The following is a 23,224-nucleotide window of genomic DNA, read 5'->3' as shown; positions in this document are numbered from 1 at the left end:
CTATCAACAAAATATGGAAACAGTGGGCTGGTTATTCTTTATTAACATTTAACAACTTTCCTATAACTTTTATATAAAAGTTGTAGTAGCATTTTCCAGAGCGTACATGGTTGTTTTTAACATATGAGGATTTGGATAAAAATAAAATACATTAGAATTAGAATCGTGTTTTGTTATGGGATTTTTTTTTAATTAAATTTTAAATATGAAAAAAATAAAATTTTTATATCAAGTTTTAATGAACGATAACATATAAATAAATATAAGTGTATTTTTTTTAGAATAAATTATATATAAAAATTTAATTATAATATAATTAATAAACTTTATATAAAAATAATATTTTTTTTGAAATATACATACAAATAGACATTATTTTTTTTTAAATGAAGTAAATACTATTGACCATGATTATGTTTATTTTTCAAAATACATAAACTATTTAAAATATATAAGTTGATTTGAAATGTTGCATAAACAAGTAACTTTTCAAAATGTTCTACAAATTTTCAAATATAGAATGACTAATAATATTAGAAAAAAAAAGTTAATAAATTGTTGAATAGTTGAAAGTTACAGTGAATTCACATAAAATAATAAAGCATATTAAATGTATTTAAATTAATTCACATCATCCAAACATTCTTGTGTAAAAAAAGAATGCAATTTAATATAAGAAATGAAAAAAATATTATATGAAATTTAATAAACAACTACAATAGAAAAAAATCAATTAATAATGGATGCACTTTTTGATATAAAATAGTATTTTATTTTATATAAAAACTAAAATAACACTACATATATTCATATTATTTGGGTTAACTAATAAAATTAGTTAACCAATTTAATAGGACAAATCTGCTACATCAAAAAAAAAAAATCAAATCAACTGTAACTTCTAAAAAAGGAAAAAATTCCACTAAAATATATAAAGAAATATGAAATCTCATTTGTAATTCAAAAATTATATATAAAAAAATCAATCAAATATTTTTTAGTGATGCCCTATATTTGACAAAAAATGGCATATTGAAAGCATTCTTGGTGTTGTATAATTGCTGAGCTTTACTTTTATTTTTATAATTTTAAATAAAATAATATTAAATTTTTAATAATATCAAATATAATTATTTTTAATTTATAAAAATTAAAGATTGTTAATAAAATAAAATGATTATATATTATAAATGATAGGACCACTTTACACCTCAATGATTATATTAACATAGTGATCTTAAAATAATACCAAACTTACTTAAATGTTTGTTGTTCTTGATGCGTGGACATGTTCTGTCATTTTCCTGTATGTAGCCGAGAAAAATCTATGGAGGATGTCACTTGAGAGGATTTTGGTTAGGGATTGTGACGGGCAGGTCGGGATCGGTTTTTGTTCGTTTTGAATCCGATTCTATTTTAAACATGTAAAATTTGAATTCGATTGTGATTTGATAAATTTTTTTATTATTTTTATATTCGAATCTGATCTGACAGTGTATAAATATATATATTATTCGATTCGATTTGAAATTAATAAAATATTATTTTTAATATAAATATAAAATTAAATATATATAAATTATTATAAAATTAAATAAATAATTAAAAAAATTATATATATATATATATATATCGGGTCGAGTATGATTGGATTTGTCTAAAATCCGACTCCGATCCAATCTTGATTTTTTTTTCATGTCACCCGACCCAACACGATCCGATATCAAATTTAAAAAAAAAAAAAAAAACGACCTTAAAAAATCGAATCGGATCGAAACTCGTCAATTTCAAATTTTTTTACCTCTCTAATTTTGGCTTTAACCTCGTAACTTGTTCAAAACTAAATCTCTCAGTTTCCACTTTAAGACCATGGACTTGTATTATCCATTTTCTCCATTATTATGAAATAGTTATTTTATTATATATATATATATTATCACATTTTCAGTATTTTTAGGTTATTACAACAAATATAACAAAAAAAAAAGTTCTCTCTCTCGATAATTACACAAGCTATCAACAAAATATGGAAACAGTGGGCTGGTTATTCTTTATTAACATTTAACAACTTTCCTATAACTTTATATAAAAGTTGTAGTAGCATTTTCCAGAGGGTACATGGTTGTTTTTAAGATATGAGAATTTGGATAAAAATAAAATACATTAGAATTAGAATCGTGTTTTGTTATGGGATTATTTTTTTAAATTAAATTTTAAATATGAAAAAAAATAAAATTTTTATATCAAGTTTTAATGAATGATAACATTTAAATAAATATAAGCGTATTTTTTTTCGAATAAATTATATGTAAAAAATTAATTATAATATAATTAATAAACTTTATATAAAAAAATATATTTTTTTTGAAATACACATACAAATAGACATTATTTTTTTTTTAAATGAAGTAAATACTATTGACCATGGTTATGTTTATTTTTCAAAATACATAAACTATTTAAAATATATAAGTTGATTTGAAATGTTGCATAAACAAGTAACTTTTCAAAATGTTCTACAAATTTTCAAATATAGAATGACTAATAATATTAGAAAAAAAAAGTTAATAAATTGGTGAATAGTAGAAAGTTATAGTGAATTCACATAAAATAATAAAGCATATTAAATGTATTTAAATTAATTCACATCATCCAAACATTCTTGTGTAAAAAAAGAATGCAATTTAATATAAGAAATGAAAAAAATATTATATGAAATTTAATAAACAACTACAATAGAAAAAAATCAATTAATAATGCATGCACTTTTTAATATAAAATAGTATTTTATTTTATATAAAAACTAAAATAACACTACATATATTCATATTATTTGGGCCAATTTAATAGGACAAATCTGCTACATCAAAAAAAAAAAAAAATCAAATCAACTGTAACTTCTAAAAAGGGAAAAAATTCCACTAAAATATAAAAAGAAATATGAAATCTCATTTGTAATTCAAAAATTAAAAAAAAAATCAATCAAATATTTTTTAGTGATGCCCTATATTTGACAAAAAATGGCATACTGAAAGCATTCTTGGTGTTGTATAATTGTTGAGCTTTACTTTTATATCCTTCTCATAAAGTGAGTCTTCTTCTAAAACCTTTATTAGAGAAAAATTACATAATTACAAATAATCATAAAAATAATCAAATCAAATCATTAAAAATCACTAAGCTCCTTAACCAAAACAAATAATTAATCTTTTCGACCTCTACAATAACATGCTATTTCTTAACATTAACTATATATAAATTTAATTTAGCTAAGACGACTTGTATGTAAAATCAAATTGTAATAGATTTTTATACGAAATACATATTGTATTTCATAATATAAAACTTAATACATTAATTCAAAGGAAAATATATATTCACAAAAATATAATACTAAATAAAAAATAAAATAAAATATTACAAAAAAATAATAATAATACTTACAAAGTTATAATCTTACACCACCCTTTAGAGCCTATTATAAAATATAGAAAATTGGTTTAAAATAAAAAAAAAAAAACCAATATTTAAACAATGTATCGATGAAAAGGAAAAAAAGTAGAAGAATACAAATGAAAAATATTTTAGAAAGAATGCTGTATTTGTCATCTTCGTCATATCATTATTATATTTATATACAACACATTTTTACTCATAAAATTTAAATCACATAGATTAAGCTATCAATGAATGACTTATTACCATGAAAATTTTCTATATTCCTTAATTACATATTATTATGGAATTTAAATTTTAAATACATAACTTTACATATCAATAAATTCTTTCTATTTTTACAATCAATTACCCAAAATTAAGATAATGTAAGTATGAAAAAATTTACCAAATTCAAAATAAAAATTGAAGATGTTAAAAGTTCAATAAGACTTTTGTAAAAAAAAAAAAAAGAAAATAAATATTCATAATCAAAATGTTTTTAAAAACTAAAATTAAAGCTATTAAATAGTTAATAATTTTTTGGACAGAAATTGAAAATTTTGTTGATTAAGATAAAAAACATAAGATATCATTTGATATTATTCATGAATAAAATACTAGCTTATATATATTGACTTATTTGGTTTTTTTGTCAAAAGTTATTATATATATATATATATTAGATTGTTTTAGTAAATTAATATGTTTATATAATTATAAATAGCTATTAGAAGATATGTAAAATATTGATATTTATAGGAGACAAGAATATTGATATTTAAATAATTTAAATGTAATTAACTTTGCCATAACAAATTATTTTAAAATAAAAATTTATCAAGTCAAATCCATTAAATAGAGGATAAATGGCATTTATTTATGACATTTCGCATGTCAAAAAATTAAATTATCTATATAGAACAATTTGTGTTTTTTATTAAAGATTTTAGCTTTTATATATTTATATAAGATATAAAATTAGTAAGGTGTTCAAGATATTTAATATTTATTATAATAAGTTGACTAAAAACTAAAAATGAAAGTGTTGGAAGTAATTTATGGAATGTATAAAAAATATCATTTAATAAATTAATAATATTTTATAAGAGTGCTTAAAAAGAAAAATATATATATATTCTAGTGCCCTAATTAGAAGATATGAAAATATATTCATGAGTAATTAGCTTTCCATTTAGTTTTTTTTTTAGTTTAATTGTGTTATTAACCAAGTTAATTGAAACTTATTCATATAAGGTAAGAACATTGGGTATTTAAAAGAGAATAAATGAAATTAATTTAGTCTAACTAATTACTCTTAAGTAGTAAAAACATTTTAAATAATTAAAATGCATTTATTAAAAAACATATGGTAATTTTTTAAATCTGTCCATATGTAAAAAATGTAGGTTTTCTAAGTAAAACTTTTTTTTTTTTTATCTAAAACTTTGTCTTTTATATATTTATATAAGTAAAGTTGACTAAAAACTAAAAATTGAAATAATGAGAGTAATTTATGGAATGTGTAAAACTATCATTTAATAAATTAATAATATTTTATAACAGTGTACGTTAGAGTGTTTGAAAAGGAAAAAAAAAATAATCTAGTGAGCTAATTAGAAGATATGAAAATATATTCATTAGTAATTAGCTTTTCACTTAGGCTTTTTTTTTTTTCTAACTTATTTGTATTATTAACCAAGTTAATTACAACTTATTCATATAAGGTATCTTTATATAAAATAAGAATATTGGGTATTTAAAAGAGAATAAATGCAATTAAGTTAGTTTAACTAATTATTTTTTAAGTAATAAATTTTTTTAAATAATTAAAATGCATTTATTAAAAGACACATGATAATTTTTTAAAATTGTCAACATATCAAAAATATAAATTATCCAAGCAAGACTATTTCCTTTTTTACCTAAAATTTTGGCTTTTTATATATTTAGATAAGAAATATTTAAAAAATACAAACACAAATTAAAAGCAAATATAAGTATATATATTTTCTTTGGACCTCAACCTCACTCTTGCATTTTTCGATTCACCACCATTATTATTCTTTCATATTGTTCTTTGAAAAAATTATGAGAGAATGAGAGAGTTTATAAAGGAAAATGAGAGAGAATGAAGTTAAAAAAATGAGAATTGTATGCAGAAAAAAAAATGATAGAGAAAATATGTGAAAAAGGTAAAAATAGTTTAAAAAAAAAAAAAAGACATTTGGTAAAAGATGTGGGTGAAGGTGTAATATTTAAAATTTTATCTTTACTCGAACTCGATTTAAAAAAATTTAATCTAATTAATTCAATTGAAAAAAAACACACCAATTAGATTATTTTGAAACAAAATTCATACGAGTAATTTTATAATCTTTATCTCAATTGACAATTTATGACAAAATTTATATAATAAAAAAATAAAAATAATAAAATAAATAAAAAAACTAAAAAAAATAAGAACTTTTAAAAAATAAATGAAAAAAAGAGATGTGTCTCGTGGACACCCAAGATGAAATGAAGCATTTTAAATATGTTTTTGACTAGACCCAAATAAAAAAAATTTTTTGACAACCCAATCTCAGGTTTTTTAAAAAAATCTTACCATGGATCGATACGAATTGAAATTAATTAAATATAAATTATTTTATCATTAATATCTCAACTGAATTTTTTATAATATTTATAAAATAAAAATTAAAATTAAAATTAAAATATTTAAAATAAAAAGTAAAATTAAAAAAATTAATTTAATAAAATAAAGTTAAAAAATAGAAAAAAGTGTATTTAAACTGGAAGGGATATTACGTGGACACATTTTTATTTCCCCATTCTTTATAAAATTAATTATAAAAAATAAAATAAAACAAAAAATGATTTCGAAGGAAGGAGACACCCTCCCATTCTTCATTTTCTATAAAGTTAAATAGATAGATAGTTTAGTGTATAAACTTGTAATTAAATTTTTATTCTGATCCTCAACATCTTTTTTAGTATATTTAGTTCTCAAAAAACATTTTACGGACACTAAAAGTCTAAAATTCAAATTTTTTTTCTTAAAAAAGTTTGGTCAAAATGGTGAATAAAAGGGTTACGAGCTTAAAATTTAAAATGAAGTTTTGAAACTAATGAATCATAATCAAGAAATTAAAATCAAACATGAAGTTTTAGAGATTAAAAAGTTTAACAATTTATTTATAGATTATAGGATTATTTATTAAATTTAATCATTACATCTCATTAAAAAAATTAATGAAAAAAATAATCAACAAATAATTAAATAAACTTACCATAAATTAGATAAAGTTGCAAAATTGCAACAAATCTACAAAATTATTACTATATTATTATATTCTTACTATATTGTTGTGATTAATTGGAACCTGAAATCGGACAAAATATAATATAATTCAAAGTCTATGAATAACTTTTTGTATTTTTTTTTATTAATTTTCCCCACTAATAAAAAATTTCAACAAAGATATCCTTTCCAAAAAAAAATACAGATACAGAATGTAGGGCTTTATTCCACAGCCCAAAGACTAAAAACATTGGTTGGTTCCCCCACTTTCCTTCTGTTCACCGCTTCTTATTTCACATCGGCCAAGGTTTTTCCTTTTATCTCACTCTGTCTCTGTGTTTTATCTGATTTTGTTTCTCTTCTTCACTTGATTATCTGATTTTTTTTTCTCCTGGATTCTTTTTGCAGGTAATTGAAAATGGCTGGGGTAAGAGAGATAACCGCTGCAGAGTTCCTGCAAGTAAGTTTTTCTTTGTGTTCTAATCTCTGCTTGTTTACCGAGAAAGTGTGTGAAAATGATATTCCACATTTGGGTTTTCCGTGTTTGGCTAGGAACTGAAAAGGGTTGTGATTTTTCTTTGATTTTCTTATTAAACAAATAAAAACAATGACTTTGGGTTCTTAAATATTAGTGCAAAAAATGATTCAGGTTGTTAACTTTCTTCTCCACTCTTTGGTGAATTATGCTTTATATCAGGGTACAACAAGGCAAACTCTGTTTCTGCAGAGAAAACCTTCGATTAAGCGAGGTAATTTGTTATGGGGCAAGCTCTGTAATCCAAGCCGGATGGGGCATATGTCTAATACAAAAGGTGTTTCTCTGAGGTGCTCTTCTCAATCAAATCCTAGAGCAATGGCATCTGGAGGTGTCCGTACTAATTTGGTTGATGAGCAACCTGGATTGATCGAAAAGCTTGCTCAAGAGGTCATACATTTCTACCGTGTTCCGTTGATTCAAGAAAGTGCAAATGATGAACTTCTCAAATTGATTCAAACCAAAGTTTCGAATCAGGTTGTTGGGTTAAAAACCGAGCAGTGTTTCCATGTAGGGCTTGCTTCAAAGATTTCAACTGAGAAGCTCTCAACACTTAAATGGATTCTTGGGGAGACATATGAACCTGAGAATTTGGCGAATGAGAGTTTTCTTGCAAAGAAGAAGCAAGAAGGGTTGAATACAGTGATAGTTGAAGTTGGGCCTAGGTTGTCTTTTACAACAGCTTGGTCCTCGAATGCTGTTTCGATTTGTCAATCCTGTGGCTTGACTGAGGTGACTCGAATGGAGAGGTCAAGAAGATACTTGTTGTATAGTAGGGGACCATTGCAGGAAAATCTAATTAATGAGTTTGCTGCGCTGGTGCATGATCGGATGACGGAATGTGTTTATAGCCGGAGGCTCACATCATTTGAAACCACTGTGATTCCAGAGGAGGTTCGTTTTGTGCCTGTCATTGAGAGGGGAAGGAAAGCATTGGAAGAAATTAATCAGGAAATGGGTTTAGCATTTGATGAACAAGATTTACAGTACTATACCAGGCTGTTCATGGAGGACATTAAGCGGAATCCAACAAATGTAGAGTTATTTGATATTGCCCAATCTAACAGTGAGCACAGCAGGCACTGGTTTTTCACAGGGAAGATTGTTATTGATGGACAGCCGATGGATAGGACATTGATGCAAATTGTCAAGAGCACTTTGAAAGCAAATCCAAACAATTCTGTTATCGGATTTAAGGATAATTCGAGTGCAATAAAGGGTTTCCTTGCATACCGATTGCGACCAGTTAAACCTGGAACAGCCTGCCCTCTAAATGAAACAACTCGTGAAATTGATGTCTTGTTTACAGCCGAAACGCATAACTTCCCATGTGCAGTTGCACCCTACCCTGGTGCAGAGACAGGTGCAGGTGGTCGCATTAGGGATACACATGCCACAGGAAGGGGGTCTTTTGTTGTTGCTGCTACTGCTGGTTACACAACCGGGAATCTTAATATAGAGGGATCATATGCTCCATGGGAAGACCCATCTTTCACATATCCATCAAAGTTGGCATCTCCTTTGGAAATACTCATCGAGGCTAGCAATGGTGCATCAGACTATGGTAACAAATTTGGTGAACCCTTGATTCAGGGTTTCACTAGAACTTTTGGAATGAGACTTCCTAGTGGCGAACGACGTGAATGGCTGAAGCCTATCATGTTCAGTGCAGGTATTGGACATATTGATCACATTCATATATCCAAAGGGGACCCTGAGATTGGAATGTTGGTTGTAAAGATTGGTGGCCCTGCATATCGAATTGGAATGGGTGGTGGGGCTGCATCCAGTATGGTTAGTGGCCAGAATGATGCAGAACTTGATTTTAATGCCGTACAACGTGGAGATGCAGAAATGGCACAAAAATTGTACCGTGTAGTTCGGGCCTGCATTGAGATGGGAGAGGATAACCCCATTATTAGCATCCATGATCAGGGAGCTGGTGGGAATTGCAATGTTGTCAAGGAAATTATATACCCAAAGGGTGCTGAGATTGATATTCGGGCCATTGTTGTTGGAGATCGCACAATGTCTGTTTTGGAGATATGGGGTGCAGAGTATCAAGAACAAGATGCAATCTTGGTGAAGCCTGAAAGCCGCAATCTATTGGAATCAATCTGTGCAAGAGAAAGACTTTCAATGGCTGTTATTGGAACTATTAATGGTGAGGGACGTGTTGTTCTAGTTGATAGCTTAGCTATTGAAAAAAGCCGTGCAAGTGGACTCCCTCCACCTCCTCCAGCTGTTGATCTTGAGCTTGAGAAAGTGCTTGGGGACATGCCTCAAAAAAGCTTTGAATTCAAGCGGGTGGCTTATGCACGAGAGCCACTTGATATTGCTCCTGGAATCTCAGTCATGGATTCGTTGAAGAGGGTATTGAGACTTCCATCTGTATGTTCCAAACGGTTTTTGACAACAAAAGTTGATAGATGTGTAACGGGTCTTGTAGCACAACAGCAAACAGTTGGTCCCTTGCAGTTACCTCTTTCTGATGTTGCAGTTATTGCTCAAAGTTATGTTGACTTTACTGGAGGTGCCTGTGCCATTGGAGAGCAGCCAATCAAAGGGCTGCTTGATCCAAAAGCAATGGCTAGACTGGCTGTCGGAGAAGCTCTCACAAATCTTGTTTGGGCAAAGGTTACTTCTCTGTCTGATGTTAAAGCAAGTGGAAATTGGATGTATGCTGCCAAGCTTGAGGGGGAAGGAGCATCCATGTATGATGCTGCTATTGCTCTTTCAGAAGCAATGATTGAACTTGGTATTGCTATTGATGGTGGGAAGGACAGTCTTTCCATGGCTGCCCATGCAGGTGGTGAGGTTGTTAAGGCTCCTGGAAATCTTGTAATTAGTGCCTATGTCACTTGTCCTGACATAACAAAAACAGTAACTCCAGATTTGAAGCTAGGGGATGATGGTGTTTTGCTTCATATTGATTTGGCAAAGGGAAAGCGGCGCTTAGGTGGATCTGCTCTGGCTCAGGTTTTTGACCAAATTGGGAATGAGTGCCCTGACATTGATGATGTTTCTTACCTTAAAAGAGTTTTTGAGGGTGTGCAGGACCTACTTGGAGGTGGAATGATCTCTGCAGGTCATGATATCAGTGATGGTGGGTTACTCATTTCTGCCCTGGAGATGGCATTTGCTGGAAATTGTGGCATTGTATTGGACTTGGCTTCTCAAGGGAATAGTGTTTTCCAATCACTTTTTGCCGAAGAGCTTGGTCTTATTCTTGAGGTAAACAAGAATAACCTGGATAGTGTGATGGGAAAGCTCAGCAGTATGGATGTTTCTGCTGAGATAATAGGACAGGTAACCAATTCACCTGTGATAGAGCTAAAGGTTGACAGAATTACTCATTTAACTGAGAAAACTTCTCTCCTCCGAGATATGTGGGAGGACACAAGTTTCCAGCTCGAAAAGTTGCAGAGACTAGCATCTTGTGTGGAATTGGAGAAAGAAGGTTTGAAGTTTAGGCATGAACCTTCTTGGGCATTGTCTTTCACTCCTTCCTTCACGGATGAGAAATACATGACTGCAACTTTAAAACCAAAAGTAGCTGTCATTCGTGAGGAAGGCAGCAATGGAGATAGAGAAATGTCAGCAGCGTTTTATGCTGCTGGTTTTGAGCCTTGGGATGTTACAATTTCAGACCTTCTTAAGGGAGCTATTTCTTTGCATGAATTCCGTGGAATTGCTTTTGTTGGAGGTTTTAGTTATGCTGATGTGCTTGATTCTGCAAAAGGTTGGGCTGCATCCATACGATTCAATCAGCCTCTTCTCAATCAATTTCAGGAGTTCTACAAGCGCCCTGATACTTTCAGTCTTGGTGTCTGCAATGGATGTCAGTTAATGGCTCTGTTAGGATGGGTCCCTGGCCCCCAAGTTGGGGGTGTTTTTGGTGCAGGTGGGGACCCATCACAGCCAAGGTTTGTTCACAATGAGTCTGGACGATTTGAATGCCGCTTCACCAGTGTGACTATAAAGGACTCTCCTGCAGTGATGTTCAAAGGAATGGAAGGCAGTACATTAGGTGTATGGGCTGCCCATGGTGAGGGGAGGGCATATTTTCCTGATGATGGCGTTCTGGATCGAGTATTGCATTCGGGTTTGGCGCCATTGAGATATTGTGACGATGATGGGAATCCAACTGAGGCTTACCCGTTCAATTTGAATGGTTCTCCATTAGGAGTGGCAGCAATTTGTTCTCCTGATGGTCGACATCTTGCCATGATGCCTCATCCAGAGCGCTGTTTCCTGATGTGGCAATTCCCTTGGTATCCAAAGGACTGGAATGTGGACAAGAAACTCCCTAGCCCATGGTTACGGATGTTTCAAAACGCCAGAGAGTGGTGCTTATGATATTGGTTAGTTTTTCTACTCATTTTAGTGAGGCAAACAAATTCACAAATTTTGATCTAGCATTTTATATGTGAAAATAATTGAAAGCATTGTCTATATGTAAGTGCCTTTGATGAAATCATGCAATCTTAATTCAAGTGCCGTAATCTGAGGAAGTAGTAAGAATTATATGAACAAAGTTTGACAATGGATAAAAGGGATGTTCCAATCTTAAATTATGCTGCATGACACTAGGTTTACATAACAACTTCATATAGTAAGTGTAAAGTTTCAGAATATGTTGTAAACTAAGAGATACATGGTATAAATTGAGCTCACTTTTTCTTATCACAGGTTATGAGATGTAAAGCCAAATGAGAGGAATCATCGTGTTTGGATGCTTCATCTGAGTTTTGATTCGGGGGTTTTTAACTGTTATCTTTGAATCAATGAGATGCCATGAGGCCCTCTGGAAAATGTCATTGGCATCGTTCAAGGCATAAGAATTACTAGTATTTGCTTCATGCCGAGCTGACCACAGAGCAGTTTATTTAATAAAGTATGTTGTGTCATTGTATTTCCTCATCCTCTCAAGTTTCCAACTCTACTGATGCTTACTCTTTTCACAAACTTTATTTGGTGACTTACCAACAGTTGTAAAAAAGGTTGGCATAGAGATGATGTAGAATTTGAAAGTGACCTGATGCAAACCTGAAGTCTCTGCATATAATAAAGTCAAAAACTTTTTGAAAATCAACACGAGGGATTTGGATTTCTTGCTACTACTATTAACAAATACTATCAAATTTGAAATTCAAAAACTACTAGATTTGATTGACTCGTACGTGGTAAGATGGGAAAGATTCAGACTTCCTTTTATTTACCCCATATTTTTTATTATTTGAAATAAAGTCTTTTTTTTGGTGGGGGGGGGGGGGGGGGGTAGACAAATCTTTGAATATTTCTCCTTTAAACAATCAAACAATGTTTAAGACAATTAAAATTTGATCTATAATTCTATGTACTTTAAAATCATTGTGAAAGAACAAACATAGCATATTATGATTAAGTCTTTCTAGGAAAGAACTTTACTAATTACCTAAGGTTCATTTATAAAAGATAATTTCAGATTCTTTTAATAACTTTTATTCATTACCTAAACGCTAAGAAACTCAAAAAAAAAAGGAAAAAAAAAAAGAATGAACTTTTGTAAAGAAAATTTTACAGCTTATGATTAAGCTTTCTGGTTAAAAATTAGAGCTTTCAAATTAGGCGAAAATGCCAAAGTGGTAATAGTAACTAGTAACTTTTTACAGTAAAAAATGTAGGGAAGAACCAAAGCGTGGTCCAAAATTGGAAAATGGTGCAAAGCGGGAAATATGCGTCGAAAATAAAGAAAGTAGGAAAATTGCCACTGCCACCTACCTCCCTCTCTTCACGTCTTGGTACTGTCTTCAATGCCTTGATCTCTCCTCTCTCTCATTCCCTATAAAAATTATGCCGTTTTTCTCTCTTTGATCTCAAATGTGGCAGCTTCTCTTAGGCGCAGCTGTTGCTGGATCCACCAGATTCCTTACTAAACACCTCTTTAACGCCAACCCCCAGAACCCCATTTCTCCAAATACCCCAAATTCCAATCTTGATCAAGAAAAACAAGATCCTCATCTCCAAAATGGGTTTTTAGAATCTCGGTGTGACAGCAATTGGGAAGAAAAACAGAGGCAAGATGGGATCTTTAGATTTTCCAGTCCTGAGTCTGCTGGAAAAACTGGGGTTAAAGCCAAGGTTAGGAACTTGAGGAAAAATGTCGTCTTGAAGAAGGCTGGGAAAAGATCAAGTGGTGGTGGTGGTGGTGGTGTAGAGGTGAATAGGAGGAAGTTTGCTGTTTGTTTGAAGAAGAGGAAAACTGCAAAGAATGTAGCTTATAAGTGTGGATCATTCCCTTCTAAAGGTACTGTTCCTGTTTGTATTATGATCTTTTTCATTTTGCTTTGCTGAGAAAATGCTCAAGTTGTGTTTGGTCATTTTTTTTTTTTTGGGTCAATTAGGCCTCAAAAAGTTGGAATTTTAACATAACTTGATGTTGTTAACTGAGTTCAATATTTACCAAACTATGTCACTAAAAGCTAGAATAGAGTTGTCGTTCCTTCTACAAATGCCATCATTTGTGCATTCTTTGAAATTTACTTCCACGAGTTGTAGATAGTTGAGGATATGAGTATGCTCTGGATTGTTAATGGAATTGTTTTTCTGGTCAAATTATCATTTTAGATGAATTATATATCTTTAAGCAGATTTTGTCATCTAACGTCTAAGTGATAGAAAACAGGATAGTTTTCACTGCGATCTTCTTAAGTTCTTGTAAATACTAGAGATGGAACAATGAAAGACAATAATATGTTTATATATTATCAAGCAAAAATATAAACCTTTTGTGGCATAAATAACTTGCCGACATCCTTCTGGAACCGATCACTTTCTCACTATCACTTCATTCTCTTGGTGGGGTTAAAAGAGGATGCTGGTGGGGTGAGCTTGCGTGTGTTTGATTAAAAAATAATTCTTGTGGTAAAGAAATTTTTGACTTGATAATTGATATAATAGAAAGTGATGAGCAGAGGTTTTTTTTTTTTAATAATGATTGTGTACAGTGCCATGTCTCTTTGTCAAGATATGCTGAGGCATTTCCATTACATTTTATGTGTACTGGCTTTATATGAAAATTTTTTTCATTGCAAGAAGGATTGTAAATTAATCCTATTAAAATGATATGCTTTGGTCTCAAACAGCTTGTCACAGTGAACTGCTATTTCACCCTGTAAGAAAGCATGTATCTTCCTAAAAGGTACTACTGTAGCACATCAAACTATCAACAGGAAACCTTCAGTTACATATCAAGTATCAACAGCTCACTGGTAGTTTGGAAAAATTTTTAGTGCCTCTGATAATTCTGAAGGTGCTAACACAACGGATATTTTTCACTATTTTATCAATATTTCGTTAGCCAAAAAAAATAGCTTCAAAATTCGGATTGTCTTTCTGATATTGTACATCTTCGTTGGCTTTGTTAGTTTGCATTGCATAGTTTAGTTGTCCTTTTTAGGGTTTGTGCTTTAAACATGTTTAGAGCTCTGATTTTGACATCTCGATTTATTTTGCATTTTACTCTTAGATAGCTCTGTATTTCATTGGGGACTTGGCTTTGGTATCATGTACATGATGTCAATTGGGAAGGCTGAGATCAATAAACTGAACTCAGCCATGGATGAGACTGCAAAAGTGGTTCAGGCGTTAAAAACTGAGCTATGTAAAAGAAAATCATCTTGCAATCTGCAAGCTTCAAATTCTGCAAATGAAGTTGCTACAAGTTCAAAAAAATTTAGTGGCAAGGATATGCAGTTACTGCTTGATAAGTCAGGTAAAGGGCACAGAGGCCATTATGAGATCAAAGTATGCAGACTCCCGGTAATTGATGATGGTGAATATGCCAGTAGTGTTCTTACTGAAGAGCCAGAACCAGAGCCAGAGGTGGTGGAAATGGATCAACTAGAGGCAGAGCTTGAGTCAGAACTGCAAAAATTGAGTGAGGTGAACTGTTTCAAGTAGCTTTATATCCTTTATTTAAGTTACTTACCAGTTAAAGGTGCTTCCTTTTGACCAGTTTATGCCATATCTCCACCTTTACTAAATATTTAGGAAGAGCGTATTCAAATTTAGCTTTTGAATAAAGGGATATTTTCGTCTTTAGATACAACATTTCTCTTTTTGACACAATTGAATTTATCACACCTAAAAAGACTTTTCAGACCTCTTTAAGAGATGATTCTTTTTAATGAACAGCCATAGCTGACCACATTTACGCATTAACTGTTTTACTCTATTAGTGTTCAAGTTATAAAATGCATGTGAAATCAGTAAGTAGCTTTCCTTGATGAAAGGAATATCTTTATGGATATCAGGCTCATAGCTTGATTGCTTGATTCTAATGCTAGCTAATAGTTTATATCTGACAAGTACTGAGACAGATGTAATCAATTTCAAAAGTGAATTGTGCTAAGGGGCTAAGGGTGCAGGCAGCAACCTTCATAAGCAAGGGTATTTTGGGTATACTATCAAATACGAATAGGAACTTCTGAATTCTAGTATTAGGCCATACTAGGAGGAACTGAAACATATGTAACCAGACTGTTTATTAGATAAGCAGTATCTAGTATGCAATTAGTACTTGGAGAAATTTGATAACTGTGGCCACCGGCCAGACCTTGAAGAGATAATATGCCAATTTGTGAGGTTAGAGTACAGAAGTATAGTACCTGATGCATGAGTAAAATTGCATCTGAATCATGGAAAACATGTAAATACATCTGCAATGTGTGCTTTTTCCCGCTTTGAGTTCTAACAACTCTGCATCTTCTTGGAATCACAAAATTTTTGCCATTGACCTAAGAAATCTTTTGCAGACTGAGGTTTCAGCCAAAAGTTTGCATGAGTCAGTGGGGCAGAGGTTTGATTCATACCAGTGCCAAGGAGTATTGCCATCTGAACTAGATCAAAAGCTGTGCCATTTGCTAATCGAGCAGCAGGAAAACCAAATTGAGGAGCTAGAATCTGAATTGCATTTGGTTCAAAACAAACTAAGTGAGAAGGAAGCTGAACTCCAAGCACTAAAGGATTGTGTTAGACGCCTGACTAACTTCTCTCTGTCAACAGTCTCAGGTAAGACTTCTTCTACCATCTGAGCTGTGTCTTAAGAAACCAATTACATGTACTGCTTTATTGTTTTCACCAGAATTCTAGGGCTACCACTAACTATATTATGCTCATTCTTAATTATGCTAAATACTTTAGAGTCTTTCTTTAATACCAATGTAATATTCTCAGATGATGACACTGAGGTCCAAGGGAAGCAAGAATGTATGAACGATCAGGATTGCCCTAGTGGATCTGAGACAAGGAAATCATTGATAGGTTTGAAAAGACCCGTTGAGTCCTGAGTGCAACTGATATGCCAGCATGATTACAATATTTTCCATGGGCAAGACCTAGAAGGTAATTCATAAGCAATCATCAGATGCCATCTGAAAATAATACCAATTGAGTAGGTCACACCATTCTAAAATCTAGCTTGCTTTTCCCCGTGTATCTCCTGGACCCTCTTCAATTATAATACTACAGTATCAAAAACCGAGAAATGGTAGTCTGTTTATTGCATTCTGCCTGTCTGATTATTTTATTAGAATATGTTTTATATTTTTTATGCCTAGTGTCTGGAGCTGAACTCTCTTCACCAAGTAATTCCTAATTTGACTTGCATAGTTTGCCTGCTTCTTGATCAAGCTCTTTCTTGAGTGCCAGAGAGGAACCTGAAATCATAGTTGATTTTTTGTTTTCTTGTTGGGAGATAAAATTACTAATATGTCCATTTGCATTCATAAATTATGAATCACTCCTTTCACAAACTTTAAGGTTGATTTGAATGCACTAAAGGGTAATGTTGGAAGCGAGCAATTGTAGACAGATTGGTGGTGGTTGCTTGTGCAGAGGCAGATAAAAGATTGGTGGAGCCATCAGCCGTGGTGGGGTGTGGAAAAATTGCCTTTCCCATCTCATGTGCTTTCTTTTTTTGACTTTTAATGATAGAACCACTTCATGATATTAGGCGCCATTCAAGGGTAGACAAAGAAGAACACTTAAGGCCGACTGTTTACATATACAATTTCCCATGATTTCCAAGAGCTTTCGAAGGAAGACATGTAGATCCTTGATATATCTATAAAGGACAATGATTGTTCACTTTAATCTCTCTTTTGGTCATAAGAACTTTCAATGCATTGGATTTCTTCATCAATGATATTTTTATGGTTAAGAATAGAAGGACAAAGAGTAGAAAATGTAAAGACCAAGTTTCATTGTAAAAAGCATCTTTAGCGTATACCTTAGATAAAGTCAAGCAGCAAATGCAAGAGCTAGCTAGAGGCTAGAGCTACACGAACCGAAGAATGACCCAATCAATTTGACTGTCTAACTGAAGAAAGCTCTTCCAAAAGTAAGTAGAATCTCTCATATTTAACTCATCAGTGTCAGAAATCTGATGTTTTTGATTGAAAGATAGGCCGTCAAGTTAGTACCAGGGATCCGAAAAAAACAGCTGAGCATTGATTTAACCATTATTATTATTTTGTATTGTTGCCGTACAGGTTACAGAAGAAGATACACTTCTTTTTTTTTTCTTTTTCTTGGCAGCTACTATTCATTTTGATAGATGAAGGAATCTCAAACTCCAAACGGTAATTTTCTGAGAGGAAGTGAGAAATCAAGATGTAGCAGACGATTGAATAACTACATGATACATTAGCACTAAATTCTTTTGTAAAGCTTTAAACAAAGTGTAAATTACTCCAGGGTTGGGTTGGTTCCAGCTCCCAATTCCTTTTTTCTATCATTTCTCTCTGAAAAAAGCAGTGGATTAAACGAAAGAATCAGCTTGTTCGGTAATGATGTTTCCCTTAAAAAAGATGTATCAATCACCATCCAATGATGAATGCTTTGTGTGACTGAGTGGACAACGCCTTCCCCTTATCCCCCCAACCATTTTTCAAACAAGAGCTAGATGTTACCACATTGAACCAAGATCCAACGGTTATCGCTGCACCTTGGATGAATCCGTTCATTATGTTACAGGTTTTTTCCTTAGTAAAATAATAGCTGACCACGAAGGTATGGCCGAGTCAAGCCAAACAGAACCCGACAACGACCTTAAAAAAAATCACCTTTATAATGTTTAAGTCAAATTACATAAAAAAATTTTATACTTTACGAAATTTTAAAATTTAATTTTTATAATATAATTCATATAAATTTAATTTTTTATTATTTTAATTTGAAAATTTTAATTTAATAACTAATTTAGCTAAATTTTTATTTTTAAAAATATTGATGTGATATTAATTTGCTAATTTGGCAATTTGAGTAAATAAAATTAGTTGTTAAATTATATAAATGATTTTTGTATTCGTACAAAATTTAAAATTTAGTATCTATTTATGCAAAATTTGAAATTTAGTCAATCTAATATAAAAAATTATTTTGAAATTTTTAGAAAATTTTTTTAAAATAATAAAATTTAAAAATATTTTAATCCTTCTTGTATAAAAGATAATTTTAAAAATATTTTATTTTTATTATAAATAATTAATTTTTAATAATATCATATTAATAATATTATTATCATATATATTAATCAATTATAATATTAATAATTTAAATTAATATAACAAAATTAATATTATTTTAACTAGTTTAAATATATTATATAATAAAATTTATAATAAATCAAACTATTGAATAAAGTTACATTTGTAATGGACCAAAAATATACTTTTATGAATGACTATTCCATTAACAAAATAAGAGATTCAAACATATATTTTTATGTGAGACAAATTCTTATTCATTTAAAGGATAAATTTGAAATCCGAACAAAACAAAATAAGGAAATGATTTACTTGATAAACCAAAACATCAATCTCATGTATCATAATAAATTTTTTTTTTTTTGAGTTTTCACAAAATTTTTTTATCTAAATAGTTATGTTAAATTAAATAATAAAATTAATTCTAAAACTAATACATATTAAATTTAGTAAATTACTTTAATATATTTAGAATCTTGAATCTAGATTGATTATAAAAAATCATTTAAATAGGATTTAATTTAAAAGAATAAAAATATTGTTTAATGGATAATTTTACCTATATGAGAGAGAATTATAACTCTAATTCATTTAATAAAATAATAAAAAAATGATAGTTTTATTAAAATTATATATTAACAATTTTGTATCATATATTGAAAAATTTATGATAGATTTTAATAGATTTGTGTAAATTTTATTTCATATGACCACAATATATTATAATTATGACAAAAAAATGGTAAAATTAGAACATATATTATATTTTGTAATAGAATATAAGTAAAATTTGTGACAAAATATTGTGATAGATTTTTTAATATTATAACAAAATATTGTGATAATTTTTAAAATTTAATATTTTTTGTATTAAAGAAACTAAATGTCAAATTTTGTATGAGTATAGGAACAAAATTTTAAAATTTTATATAAGTATAGAGATTAAATTTTAAATATTATGATACTACAGAGAGTAAATTTTAAATTTTATATAAGTAAAAATATTAAATTTTAAATTTTATATGAATACATGGATTATTTGCATAATTTTATACTTGATTTCATCTATCTTAATTATCATATCAGTAAATCAATATCATATTAACAAAGTTAATGCCATATCAACAAAGACAATGCTCAAATTATTAACTCAACGGTCATGTTAGCATTTTTAATGACCAAAAATTAAAAGAGTTAGTGATTGATATAAAATTATCTAATCAAAATAATACAAAAATTAAATTTGTATGAACTAGGGACTAAGTTTAAATTTTATAAAATTCAGAGATCTCCTACAAAATTTGACCTAAATTTGAATGATTCACCCATCCGTGCAGATATATTTTAAAAAATCTGTAAAAAGCAAAAACAAAAACAAGACAAAGGAAAAGTGGAGAGAAAAACAAAGAGGAAGGTGTGAACACTGAGCACTACATCTTCAGTTTCTTACCAGAAGCAAAGACAGCCATCCCAGAGTCTCCACACGCAAAATCCACATGTTTTTATAGAAAGACAAATAACCAAAGTACAAATCCTTTCCATCTCCAAACTCAAAAGCTTCATACACACACACACACACACAAAACATACAAAGAACTCCTGTAGATAGAGAATCTACAAAAAACAAGAAGAAAGAAAGCAGAAATCTTTGCAATCTTCAAAGAGAAAGGAAAGTTTTTTTTTTCTTTTTTTGTGAAAATGAAGCTATCATCAAAATCCATATCGAGTCCGGGTCGGGCTGAGAAGTATCCGCCACCATTGATGCGGTTTTTGAGAAGCAATGTTGGGAGCAGAAGCAGGGGAAGGTCACGTACAAGCCCAATGTTTGTTAGAAGAAAGAACACCGCCATTGAAACCCAAGAGCCTTCTTCGCCAAAAGTCACTTGCATGGGTCAGGTTCGTGTCAAACGCTCCAAACAAAGTGGTTCAAAACCCGGTCGATCCGGAGCCCTGAGCCGTCGCCATAGCCGCTGTAAATGGATGAGAAATGCTCTGTTTTGTCATCATTTATCTGAGAAAGTCAAGGCCAAGCCTTTTTGTAGACCTGCTTGGAAGAAATGGGGGTCGTTTTTCCATATGGGGTCTTGTAGTAGAAAACCCAAAACTAGAGAAGATTCATCGAAATTTGGGAACAAAATCGAAGATTGTGTGAAGGAAAATGAGGAAGAAGAAAGTGAAGAAAATGAAAAGGAATCTAAGATTTTTGTATCTTCTTCCTGTTCATCACCACCCAAAAATGCTTTGATTTTAACACGTTGTCGATCTGCTCCGTATAGATCTTCTTCTTTAGCTTGTAGATTTTGGGGTTCACCTTTAGCTAACCAAGACTCAAAAGAAAAGGAAACAGAGCTAGAAAACGGAGGATTTAAAGAAGAAGAAGAGAATCCCACATCGGAAAAGCAGTCCATTTGTAGAAATTCGGATTACGTATCCCAAACGGATTCAGAAACTGAAGAAAAGCCGGGTTGTTGCAAGGAATTTGAAGAGAAAATCATAGAAAAATTCGAAAACAATGACGAGTTGAAAACGGGGCAATTTGGGAATGTACGGCCTCTAATCCTCACTAGATGTAAATCAGAACCGGCAAGAACAGCTGAAAGACTAGATCCTGAGATGAGTTTCCGGAAGAAGGGAAGGTTGGGTTTCACGTGATTCATTTAATTTCTATCTTTCTTTCTTTTTTTTAAACTAATTTTCTGAATATTTTTGGTTATTTTAGGAAGAAGCTGTAATTTATTTTCACTTGAATGACTTCGTTATATCAACATCTAGAGCTGTAAGAGAGAATCTCTATGGCTCTTAAAAGTACACTGGAAAATGAAATCAATGGTAAATTTTGTTTGTGTTTTAAAATTTTTCTTCTGAAACATCGTCATGGGCTGCTGTCTTTAGAGGTGTTGGCAAATTTTTTTTTTCTCTTTTGAAAGGAAAAAAGTGTTATCTGCTTTTGGTTCCAGGCACAGATAGGGGCTTTCTGAGGGGGTTTTATGGTTCTTTGATTAGTTTCATGGATCTTTGGATACCATAACCAGCCTTTATATTTGGTAGAAAGTTTATGCAGTTTTATGGACCTGCAGTTTAATTTTCATTATTTTAATGTTTATTCTCTTTAATTAAACAACGAGTTTTTTGTTAATAGCAAGAAAAAACAGAAATGATTGGTTTTAAAATTTTGCAAATGATTATTAAATTGAATGTCTCAGTCATTTTAATTAAATATGGAAAATTTAAATATGACGTTGATAATGCGTAAAAATTGTATAAAAAATAAAAAATTAATAAATTTTTAATAAAAATTATATATAAATTTAATAAAAATATAAAAATATATTTTATATTTCGTATGTTTTACGTCAATTATGATATAATAATTTTTATTTTTATATAAAATAAATAAACATAAATACATGACATTCTAATGTTTAGTTAAGGTGTTTTATATTGATTATCCTGCTAAGATCTGTTACTTTGATTGGAAAGCTTAGTCAAATGATTATTATCATGTTTATTTGTGAGAAAGCCACATGGCAATTGACAAGTTGATAAGCATGCCGATATAAGGAAAACGGGATCATACGTTCTTTTCAGATTGGATGAGACACTGTAGGATGGCAATTTTCACTTTCTTAAAAGAAAAAGATCTGTTTGTTTGTATCTTATCTGGAAAAGATTGCGTTGAGATCGCATTGAATTCTGATTTGAAGCCTAGGTTTGGCCATATGTAACACTACACAACATGCCGTTTAAACAAAAAGAAATGGAGAGCCAAAACCCTGGAATCTGAATCCCTCTTTTGCCATTTATTTCATGTTGTCCCATCTATGGCTTTCAAGGGCCTATAAATTTGCTGTTATTTTATTCTTCTTCAGTGCCTGAGTTGAGAATAAATTCTTTGCTGTAGTGTTTCAGCCCAGCTTTATAGGCTATAGCTCGAACTTCCCGTGCTAAGAGTAATGGTAATAGAACTTCATCAATCCAAGGAAAAGCTTTATACTTGAAATTTTCAATGGAAGCCTCACAAGAACATCAGCATCCTTAGTTTTGTGCATATTTATGTATATTGAGATTATGCCAAATATCAGGCTATCAGGAAAATTATTGGCCCAAATTCCTGACTCGCGGTTGGTGTCTGAATCTGATTCATCTGATTTTGAACACCTTTGCAACCAACAGATGCAGAGTTCAGAATCAAATTATGATCCAACATTCCAGTATCTTGCCCTAAGATTTTGTTTGGTACCTAAGGTCAACCACTAGATTAAAAAATGCTCAAACTAGAGTCCAGCTCCAGCAATTGTTTTCCTGTTTATGTATATGTAGAGCAGAAACCTTGTCTTTGGATTCATTTTTAATGCTGAAATAAACACCAAAAGGCATTGGGAAAAGCATCAGCATTCAAAACCTTTGGTTCACAGAAAA

The 23,224-nt window shown here is 30.7% G+C and overlaps 3 protein-coding genes across 6 annotated transcripts; all 3 read left to right on the top strand.

The window, feature by feature from the left end:
- Window positions 1-7,015: 7,015 nt before the first annotated feature.
- Window positions 7,016-12,369, top strand: PUR4 (purine biosynthesis 4). Its single transcript, XM_022911655.2, has 4 exons — window positions 7,016-7,046; window positions 7,148-7,199; window positions 7,437-11,638; window positions 11,967-12,369. The coding sequence occupies exons 2-3, from the start codon at window positions 7,158-7,160 to the stop codon at window positions 11,631-11,633; spliced, it is 4,239 nt and encodes a 1,412-aa protein (XP_022767390.2). The 5' UTR covers window positions 7,016-7,046; window positions 7,148-7,157; the 3' UTR covers window positions 11,634-11,638; window positions 11,967-12,369.
- A 200-nt stretch (window positions 12,370-12,569) lies between these two features.
- Window positions 12,570-18,050, top strand: LOC111311862 (uncharacterized). Of its 4 annotated transcripts, none has more exons than XR_002692691.2 (5): window positions 12,570-13,563; window positions 14,785-15,200; window positions 16,073-16,328; window positions 16,494-16,661; window positions 17,856-18,050. XR_002692691.2 is itself a non-coding variant. In XM_022911652.2 (4 exons), exons 1-4 carry the CDS (start codon window positions 13,137-13,139, stop codon window positions 16,604-16,606), a joined length of 1,212 nt encoding a protein of 403 aa, XP_022767387.2. In that variant the 5' UTR covers window positions 12,573-13,136; the 3' UTR covers window positions 16,607-16,948. The 4 variants fall into 4 exon arrangements, 1 of the variants encoding a protein (XP_022767387.2); XR_016342174.1 differs by lacking the exon at window positions 17,856-18,050 and adding an exon at window positions 17,100-17,458; XR_016342175.1 differs by lacking the exon at window positions 17,856-18,050 and adding an exon at window positions 17,079-17,458.
- A 2,142-nt stretch (window positions 18,051-20,192) lies between these two features.
- Window positions 20,193-21,658, top strand: LOC111311863 (protamine P1 family protein). Its single transcript, XM_022911654.2, has one exon. The coding sequence runs from the start codon at window positions 20,504-20,506 to the stop codon at window positions 21,455-21,457; it is 954 nt and encodes a 317-aa protein (XP_022767389.2). The 5' UTR covers window positions 20,193-20,503; the 3' UTR covers window positions 21,458-21,658.
- The last annotated feature ends 1,566 nt before the right edge of the window (window positions 21,659-23,224 follow it).

The sequence above is a fragment of the Durio zibethinus genome, chromosome 1 (assembly GCF_047325235.1).
Source record: "Durio zibethinus cultivar Kanyao isolate XHJ-2024 chromosome 1, ASM4732523v1, whole genome shotgun sequence".
Classification (NCBI taxonomy): Eukaryota; Viridiplantae; Streptophyta; class Magnoliopsida; order Malvales; family Malvaceae; genus Durio; species Durio zibethinus.
The sequence above is the reverse complement of the archived record's forward strand: the minus strand, read 5'-3'. Positions and strand labels throughout refer to the sequence as shown.